At 39.2% G+C, this 9,336-nt stretch overlaps 1 protein-coding gene across 1 annotated transcript; it reads left to right on the top strand.

Moving 5' to 3' along the window:
* Window positions 1–263: 263 nt before the first annotated feature.
* NPVF (neuropeptide VF precursor) lies at window positions 264–8,780 on the top strand. The gene is made up of 3 exons (XM_056518404.1): window positions 264–430; window positions 4,631–5,076; window positions 8,450–8,780. Exons 1-3 carry the CDS (start codon window positions 293–295, stop codon window positions 8,493–8,495), a joined length of 630 nt encoding a protein of 209 aa, XP_056374379.1. The 5' UTR covers window positions 264–292; the 3' UTR covers window positions 8,496–8,780.
* Window positions 8,781–9,336: the final 556 nt, after the last annotated feature.

Here is a 9,336-nt window from a genome sequence, read left to right as displayed (position 1 = left end):
AAAAGAATTAAAATGTGGAATATGTGCTAATTGATCCTGGCTCATGGTTATGTCCTCCAAGATCTAATTAATTCAGATACAACAATTAGGGTCCATATACTTTTAAAGCCTATGTGTTTGTAAATAAATTCTTCTAATTCTTTACGGTCTAATTTAAGGCCCCTGTACTAATTAAGACAGAAGAGATAGCTGGATATGTCCTTCTCTGAGGTGGCTTTTTGTTGAACTACTATATATAATGAGGACCATCCACCAACAAGGATCCTCTAAATGAGCCGCACAACCAAGGAAAATGGGCAGGTTGTCATCCAGTAACATTATGCTCTTTTCTCTCTGTAGTTTTTCCATTCTCTTTGCTTTTTCTGTTTGTTCTGAAGAAACAACATCAACAAATTTGGAAATCCAAGACGAATATGAAGACTTGTTTGAGGTAAGGTTCTTTATTAACCAGCATGGTTTTGCTTTTAAGTAATGAGTAATATTTTATCTAATATTTTTGTATAATTTATATAATTGTATTATTGATATCAAAATGTAGCACGAGCTCTAGAGCTGGGGTGGTTGAATATATAAAAAATGTGTTGTGCATACACAGAACATGTTTTTTTGCTTGTTTGTAAGTTATTTGAATAATATAAAGACTTTGAGTTAATACATGGTTTAGGAGTTTAGAAAAAGGATCTGCTTTCTATGTCTATGGACTGTGTCTAGTATTGCAGTTTAGCAATTCAAGCCAATGATGTTGAGTTGACGAACCACACTCAGCCTATGTATTGAAGTCTTACGACTCTTCAAAAACAGACTTAAAAGTGTAAGAAAATATACCTTTACTTTTTAGGGTGCCTGACATTATAAGGTTCTTTTATTGTCAACTATAGTACACTTCCCTCACACTAAACACACAGCGGCCTCTTCTAGTTTGTAATAATAATAATTTTAATTTATATATAGGGCACACAGATTCTGCAATGCTGTACACTAAAATTGGTCCTTGTTCCCAATGGGACTCACAATCTAAATTCACCTATCAGTATGTTTTTGGAGTGTTGGAGGAAACCCAAGCAAACATACAAACTCTTTGCAGATGTTGTGAAATAAAATCAAGGGCAGTGCAGCTCAATCAAAACTAGCCTGAGGTTAACTGGTGTGGTCTAATTACCCCAAGACCAAAAATTCATAGAAAAATATATAGATAATAAAGAAATTATATGTCCAGTCCTCAAGGATAGTGAAATACAGAAAAAATAGAAAAAAGGAAAAGCAGAAAGAAAAAGGCAAAAAGATGAAGATTAAAGATATGGAAAAATTGACAGATGGTAGGTCACAAATGGAGGTATGAGATAAATGGAGATGAAACTAATAATAGCTAAAATAATCCTATCTTGATTATAATAGTAGTAAAAAAATACCTGCAAAATAAAATTTGAACAATAATGTGCATTTATTGAGTAAAATGGTATTAAAACACCTGGGCAGGGCCCTTGCCCAGGTATTAGGAAAAATATTCTTATTAAAAATAAATTAAAATATGTAGATTGCCAACCTTCTTATAAAAATAGGTATAAAGATGTTCATAAAATATTTAGTATCAGATAGCAGCCAATGTCCAAAGTCAATATAATGATTCTAATCTAGTTTAGCAGCCACAGTGGTTAGAACTGTTCATCAAATAAAGCAAATGTACTGTATTGGTAGCAAAGTAGATACAAGGTGTATATTGAATGTTGCAGATCAGATGAGAGATACAGTTAAAACTTCCACTTCACAGAGAGCCGGTTAGTATGAGTGTAAATAAATACAATATTTGGACATTAATAGCGGTAACTTATTTGCAGTCTTCACCGTGTGCCATGGCAGCTGACCGTCTCCGGAGCGGCAGACTCCTGGAGGCTGTGATGAATCAGCGCCGGCACGGACTAGAACGAGGGCAACCACCAACCTGGCATGGGTGTAGGGGTTCCTCCGAAAAGGCGTTTAGGAAGGTACGCTGGTCCCAAATGATAAAATGTTATCCTCCATAATGCAGGGAGCCGGCATCCAATATGAAACAGAGGGTGGGTGAAGTTTTGCTGGACACTGTTCGCCCGACGTCTTAAGGAGCAGCAATCAGCTGTAAGCCAGCGTCCTCGTGGTGTGAATAGCGCGCTATTCAATGGTGGGCCGCAGATTTGAGTACTGCAGCGCTGGCAAGGCGGTATCGGCTGATTTAGTGGCTGATATGAACAAAAGATGGTTATGGCAATACTTATAGATTGAGGCTAAACGCGTTTCACCACTATTGTGGTATTCCTCAGTAGCCTTAATATATAAAAAAGTTTTTAATATATTAAGCTTACTGAGGAATACCACAATAGTGGTGAAACGTGTTTAGCCTCAATCTATAAGTATTGCCATAACCATCTTTTGTTCATATCAGCCACTAAATCAGCCGATTCCGCCTTGCCAGAGCAGCAGTACCGAAATCTGCGGCCCACCATTGAATAGTGCGCTATTCACACCATGAGGACGCTGGCTTACAGCTGATTGCTGCTCCTTAAGCCGTCGGGCGAACAGTGTTCAGCAAAACTTCACCCACCCTCCGTTTCATATTGGATGCCGGCTCTCTGCATTATGGAGGATAACATTTTATCATTTGGGACCAGCGTACCTTCCTAAACGCCTTTTCGGAGGAACCCCTACACCCATGCCAGGTTGGTGGTTGCCCTCGTTCTAGTCCGTGCTGCTCCGGAGAGTCTGCCGCTCCGGAGACGGTCAGCTGCCGTGGCACACGGTGAAGACTGCGAATAAGGTACTGCTCTTAATGTCCAAATATTGTATTCATTTACACTCCTACTAACCGACTCTCTGTGAAGTGAAGTGGAAGTTTTAACTGTATCTCTCATCTGATCTGCAACATTTAATAGACACTTTGTATCTACTTTGCTACCAATACAGTACATTGGCTTTATTTGATGAACAGTTCTAACCACTGTGGCTGCTAAACTAGATTAAAATCATTATATTGACTTTGGACATTGGCTGCTATCTGATACAAAATATTTTAGGAACATCTATATACCTATTTTCATAAGAAGGTTGGCAATCAACATTTTTTTAATTTATTTTTAATAAGCATATTTTTCCTATTACCTGGGCAAGGGCCCTGCCCAGGTGTTTTAATACCATTTTACTCAATAAATGCACATTATTGTTCAAATTTTATTTTGCAGGTATTTTTTATTACTATTATAATCAAGATAGGATTATTTTAGCTATTTTAGCTATTATTAGTTTAATCTCCATTTATCTCATACCTCCATTTGTGACCTACCATCTGTCAATTTTTCCATATCTTTAATCTTCATCGTTTTGCCTTTTTCTTTCTGCTTTTTCCTTTTTTCAATTTTTTCTGTATTTGACTATCCTCGAGGACTGGACATATAATTTCTTTATTATATATATTTTGCTTTGCAGATGTTGTCTTTGGTGGGAATTGAACCTAGGATCCCAGTGCTGCAAGACAAAAAGTGCTACCCACTGAGCCACTGAGCTGTAATATTGTTATAGGCCATGGGATGGGGAGAAGGAGTTGTCTCCAGTCCTTCCATACAGAAATGACACATTAGTTTACAGTAAGTGGTGGATTATAATATAGGTGGCTTCCAGGGCCCATGGTCTCCTCAACTCTATATATTCCCTGTGGCCCCGCCTCAGTGAACGCAGGGCTAATTGTCCGGTATTCCCACACGAGCGGGGCTGTGAAGTAAAAGAGCAGAGAACCATCAGTTTTCTCCTCCACTCTCTCTGTTTTAGGCCACAGGCCTGCATGTCAGTCAAGGGCGGGCTGGGAGGTAAGGTCAAATGAGAAGGCATGCCAGCATGTAACACTTAAAGGAGTATTCCAGTGGGAAAATTTTTTCTTTAAATCAACTGGTGCCAGAAAGTTAAACAGATTTGTAAATGACTTCTATTAAAAAATCTTTACACTTCCAATACTTTTTAGCAGCTGTGTGCTACAGAGGAAATTCTTTTATTTTTGAATTTCTTGATTGCCTTGTCCACAGTGCTCTCTGCTGACACTTGATGCCCATATCAGGAACTGTCCAGAGCAGGAGAAAATCCCCATTGCAAACCCATGCTGCTCTTGACAGTTCCTGAGATGGACAGAGGTGTCAGCAGAGAGCACTGTGAACAAGACAAAAAAGAAATTCAAAAAGAAAAGAATTTCCTCTGTAGCATACAGCTGATAAAAAGTACTGTAAGGGTAAATATTTTTTTATAGAAGTAATTTACAAATCTGTTTAACTTTCTGGCACCAGTTGATTTAAAAAATATATGTTTTCCACCAGAGTACCCCTTTAAGAAGCTCAGCCTACCTATTTGACATTTGGCTGAGAAATAAAAGGTGATTTAGGTTTGACAACCAGCTCCAGGAAAGGTACAGTTTGCTAACTGATACCCAATACCCAATAGTGGCTGCAACTTATGCAGTTGGTAGATTCCCTTTAAAACCTATTGCCCATAACGTGCTAATCCTTGAGATCTCAACTGGAAGACAAATTCTATTTTCTTGCATTCTATATTAATATAATTAAAGTATTCCATACAGTCCTGAACTAAACTTTTTAAATATTTTTTCTTTTTGGCACAGTCCAGAGAAAACCTCCAACCTCATAGGAGTATTAATTTCAATGAATATCGCTATTTGGTACCAAAACGCTTAAGTGACATGATACCTCCAGTCATAAACAAATACAGTAGCTTTCCAATACTTGAGAGGGAGCTCATTGAGGAGAGAAGCCTTAAACCTTCTGCAAACCTTCCACTGCGATTTGGAAGAGCATCTGATGACAAAGTGGGAAAGAGCATCCCAAACTTACCTCTTAGGTTTGGTCGACACATACCTGGAAAGGCCAGTATCCAGTCAACAGCTAATTTGCCTCAAAGATTTGGACGATCCCAATCTGGTGGCCATTTTGTGCAATCTTTAGCTACATTACCTCTTCGTTTTGGAAGAACAAATAATTTTAAAAGATCACAGTACGATAACAACTACCAACTTCCAGAAGTAAAGAACTCTGATGAAGACAATGAAAGGTATGACAAATGACATTATACCAGTGAATACATGATGAAAGTGTGCATTTATTGCATCTGAAATAAATAGTAACAATACAATGATATGATTTTTTTTTTGTTTTTTTAATTAAATTAGTGGATTTGCATTTTTACCAGTCTTTTTAACAGCCTTGTCTGGTATTGCAGCTCAGTCCCATTTACCTAAAAACATTATTCGATAAGAAATAAAACATATCCACTATTTACAGGATAGAGGATAAGTGTCTAATCATTGGGGCATCCCCCAATCTCCAGAACAGGGCCCATCGTACCTCACTGAGCGCTCCAGCCCCACCTTTTGAGACCTACTGGCCTCAGCATTGACAGCCTGCTCAGCCAAACTAGTCTTGTAAGGGACAGTCTGCAGAGCCAATCACTGGCTGAGCTGGGACATCATTGTACCTTACAAGACCTGTACTTTACAAGAATCTGGAGCCCGGAGAGCTCAGCAAGATGTGGTGGGCCTCGGTGTCAAGATTATGGGGGGTCCTACGATCAAAGCCCACGATAAGACACTTATCTCCTGTAGTTATAAGATTCTTTTTTTTTATCGGATAACCTTTTTTAATATGCAAAATATGGACAAAACCTTTTTTGTAATCTAAGTCATATATGTATAAAGAAAGAAAATGTGACCTTGAAAGCAGGCGCTCAGGTGTCCATGGAAGAAGTCACAGCCAGGTAGTGGAGGTGAGATGAAGTTTGCAATTTATTAAAGATAAAACATAGAATGACGCGTTTCAGGATGTACAAACCCCTTCTTCAGAATCAGCAAATTCATACAATAGCATGTGCAGCATGGCTTTTTATATACACACAAATGAAAATCAAAATGGGGGCCAGGTCAATGGGACATGTAGAGTGAAGGACATCAAAATACTTATAAAAACTTCATAAAAACATCACTCGAGTGAAGTCTTAATCATAATCTCCAGAGTCATCTTTTGGGGACTTAAAAAAGACTTCTAAAATTCGTTGGTGGCATGATATACACAGAAGAGCACATAAGAATTTATCCGAGTAAGATTTGAATTGAGGATTGGTCCGCAATTGGAGGTTTTATGCGTTCCTATGCTGGTAAACAAAGAACACATGTCAGATAGTAGTAAACATAGTGGAGAGGGGCCGCATGCTGGTTGCTAGGGATGCGGCTCCAAGGACCGCTTGCAGAGACGCGGTCCTTGGAGACGAGTCCCTAGCAACCAACACGCGGCCTGGCTCCGCTATGTTTACTACTATATGACGTCGATATACAGTATCTCTGTATATCCATACACTCTAGGTGAGCGGCCATTTTATACACCCTATGTCTATTCCCACCCAGCGTGGAGTTCTCTTTCCGTGTTATTAGGGTAACGCACAAGGCACCTCTTCCTGGGCCTTTCTCTCTTTTTCTTCATTACCACACATATAAAGGCATCTAATTTGATAAAATTAAAATCTTATGAAGAAAACTTCATTTAAGTATACCTGAGTTAAAATACTAATATTAAAGTGTAACTGGCATTTGCAAAAACTTTTTATATAATGTAGATAACAATATATGTATGTTTGAAATTTACATTGGTTAAAAATTGTATATTTCTGTGAAAAAAATGCTGTTCCTGCAGCCATTGCCTGTGTGTTTCTGTGCAGAGACAAAATACAGGAAGTGTGGGCAGGGAAAAGCAAGGCTCTGTGCAGGCTCCGACTTGTCAATCATCCTGCTGTGTAAGCCGGGAGCATGTCACAGAGCCTCACTGCACAGAGCCCTGCTTGTCCTCAGTGCACAGAGACCTGCTTGTCCTCACTGCACAGAGCCCTGCTTGTCCTCAGTGTACAGAGCCCTGCTTGTCCTCAGTGTACAGAGCCCTGCTTGTTCTCAGTGTACAGAGCCCTGCTTGTCCTCAGTGTACAGATGTACAGAACCCTGCTTGTCCTCAGTGTACAGAGCAGTATATAGCTGAAAAAAGCGGAGGTAGCGCTGAGTGCGGTGTAGGTCTCTAGCCGGTGTAGGTGGGTACCCGGGTGGAGGGTAGCGTGTCCCTTGCCGGTGATGGTAGCTTGGTATGCAGGCTGCAGCATGAAGACGGAGCCCAGAGGTGGATCCGTATGTAGAATTGCAGAAAATGTAGAAAAATGCTGCGGTGGCACTTCGAAGGAATTCACCCAAAGTCATGGGTTTAGGTATAAAGTAAATAATTTATTTTTACAGCATAAAGAAATCAAAGAAAATAAATAATTAAAGCAAGACGCGCTTCGGGAGTCACAGCTCCCTTTTTCAATTGCAGGTTGTAGTAAAGATTTTGTAAGCTGAAAATAAGTGTGGTTTAAAGGGTGGGCATGTCTTTGCAAGATGTGGCATGGAATGCGGGGAGGGTGTGGCTTGCCAGCCGGACTGACGCATTCACCAGGAGATGCAGAGCGGAGCTTGTGGAGTAAGGCACCAAAAGTCCTATATACTTGCATGGTACTTAAAACAAAAATCCCATCCTTCACATATGGGGATTAGGTTAGGGGTTAATTTACCTATTATACATTTTTGTTTGACATATAAGTAACATGTGACCAGGTATTATCAAAATATCTCCAGACGTACGGAAGTTATGCTGGAATATACATTTCCCAAAGATTTACATGGGACTTTAAACAAAAACCCCGACCCTCACAAATGGGGGTGGGTAAGGGTTAGATTACCTATACTATGTTTGTTGTTGACATATAAGTAACATGTGTGCCAAGTTTAATGTTAATATCATTAGCCGTTTGGAAGTGATGCTGGAACATACACACAAATATAGATTATTATTGTTTATTTTTATAAAACATCCTTAGTTCAAGGGCACCATACAGATGATAAGGGGTTAAAATACATATAACGCCAATGTAAGTACAATAGACCTATACCAGTAAATGTCAGACTGATATAGAGGTAGAGATTGCCCTGCTCGGGAGGGTTTACAATCTACTAGATTTTATAACATAATTTCATATAAGGCCTTTTTCACACTACTGTTGTGACCCAGCAGTGCAGCGGCCATTACGAAATAAGGGGAGAATAGCTGTAGAAAAATTACTGCATGCGCCGTCTGTTTCTTCCGCTACTCCTGCTCAAACACAACGGCGCCCGACAGACCCCATAATAGTCAATGGTTGTTGCCCGTTGTGCCCCGTCCTGATAACGGCCGTCAAAGGCAAAAAAAAAAAAAAAGAGAGCCTATCGGCCATTTTTGGATGGAGCACAACGGCGGTGTGAAAGAAGCCTTTCATGTATGAGCTGGTGCTGTAGTTTTATAACAGCAGGAGAGTCACAGCTTGTAAACCAATGTCCTAAAATGCCATTAAACTAATAAAGCCTCTCCTTTTATTTCAGAAGCCAAGCAATGACGTACGATTATGAGCAGAACCTTCATATGTAGCATCGGGAATCTGTTGGCGTGTTCACATAGACCCTGGGCCAGTTGTAGCTTTTACTCCGGACCAGCACTGAGCATTGAAGATCTCTATAGGACTAGAATTCCTAAAGGCTTGAATCTCACTCTTTGTACACAGTTGTGACATCAGGTTACTGTTGCTGACAAACTTCTAACCTGAAGAACAGCAATGACTGTACAAAGTGACACTGAGAATAGCTAAGCATATTTAATTTAGCACAGTATGAAGTCAAATAGTATTATTATATTGTACCTTAAATAAACGACAAAACATGATGATGAATATTGTCTTTCCTTGTGTTGTCAGAGCAATAAACTACACGATTTACCGATAGCTCAAAAAGTAAAACTTATTTATAAGATGATCTTTCGCCTAAATGTCTGTCTAGATTACTGTTGCTTGCGAATATTCCCAATGCGAATTTTATTCGCGAATATCGCATATTCGCAAATTCGCGAATATAGCACAATATATTCGCAATTACGAATATTCGTTTGTTTTTTTTCACAGTACACATCACAGTGATCATCCCTCTCTGCTTCCAGTTTGTGTGGTGTAAAGAAGACTCTAATACTATTGTGTGAGACTGGAGTGCGAATTTTCGCATATGCTAAAATTTGCGTATGCACATTTTCGTATATTTGATTTTTCGCATATGCTCATTTCCGCTTATGCAAATTTTCATCTATGCAAATTTTAGCATATGCTAATTTTTGTATATGCACATTTTCAGATATGCTCATTTTCGCATATTACGAATATGCGAATTTAGCGAATATATGACGAATATTCGTCCATATATTCGCCAAAATTTCGCAAATTCGA

The sequence above is a fragment of the Hyla sarda genome, chromosome 5 (assembly GCF_029499605.1).
Source record: "Hyla sarda isolate aHylSar1 chromosome 5, aHylSar1.hap1, whole genome shotgun sequence".
Classification (NCBI taxonomy): domain Eukaryota; kingdom Metazoa; phylum Chordata; class Amphibia; order Anura; family Hylidae; genus Hyla; species Hyla sarda.
The sequence above is the reverse complement of the archived record's forward strand: the minus strand, read 5'-3'. Positions and strand labels throughout refer to the sequence as shown.

Coding starts and splice junctions, on each gene's coding strand:
- NPVF (XM_056518404.1), top strand. CDS start 293: ATGGGCAGGTTGTCATCCAGTAACATTATGCTCTTTTCTCTCTGTAGT. Junction 431..4,630: donor AATATGAAGACTTGTTTGAG/GTAAGGTTCTTT, acceptor TTTTTGGCACAG/TCCAGAGAAAACCTCCAACC. Junction 5,077..8,449: donor TCTGATGAAGACAATGAAAG/GTATGACAAATG, acceptor CTTTTATTTCAG/AAGCCAAGCAATGACGTACG.